Consider the following 282-nt stretch of genomic DNA (forward strand, 5'->3'; position numbering starts at 1 on the left):
GGCCACCAGCGGCGGCGCACCGCCGTCCTCCGCCCGCACCTCCACCTCGTACTCCGACACCCGCTCACGGTCCAGCGCCTCCCGCAGCACCAGCGAGTACGAGCCCGCGAACGTCGCCACCAGCCCGAACGGCGCCGCCGGCCACACCGAGCAGCGCACCCGCCCGTTCGCCCCCGAGTCCCGGTCCGACACGCTCAGCAGCGCCACCACCGTCCCCACCGCCGCGTCCTCCGGCACCGGCACCGACAGCGACGTCACCCACACCTCGGGCGCGTTGTCGTT

The 282-nt window shown here is 75.5% G+C and overlaps 1 protein-coding gene across 1 annotated transcript; it reads right to left on the bottom strand.

Moving 5' to 3' along the window:
• Positions 1-6: 6 nt before the first annotated feature.
• LOC114818978 (protocadherin alpha-10-like) lies at positions 7-279 on the bottom strand (the record flags this gene model as incomplete). Its single annotated transcript, XM_029087111.1, has 1 exon — positions 7-279. A coding segment is annotated over one exon (273 nt), but the record flags the coding sequence as incomplete, so codon positions are not given.
• Between the last annotated feature and the right edge of the window lie 3 nt (positions 280-282).

This window comes from Antrostomus carolinensis, unplaced genomic scaffold, assembly GCF_000700745.2.
Source record: "Antrostomus carolinensis isolate BGI_N321 unplaced genomic scaffold, ASM70074v2 C12529454, whole genome shotgun sequence".
Classification (NCBI taxonomy): Eukaryota; Metazoa; Chordata; class Aves; order Caprimulgiformes; family Caprimulgidae; genus Antrostomus; species Antrostomus carolinensis.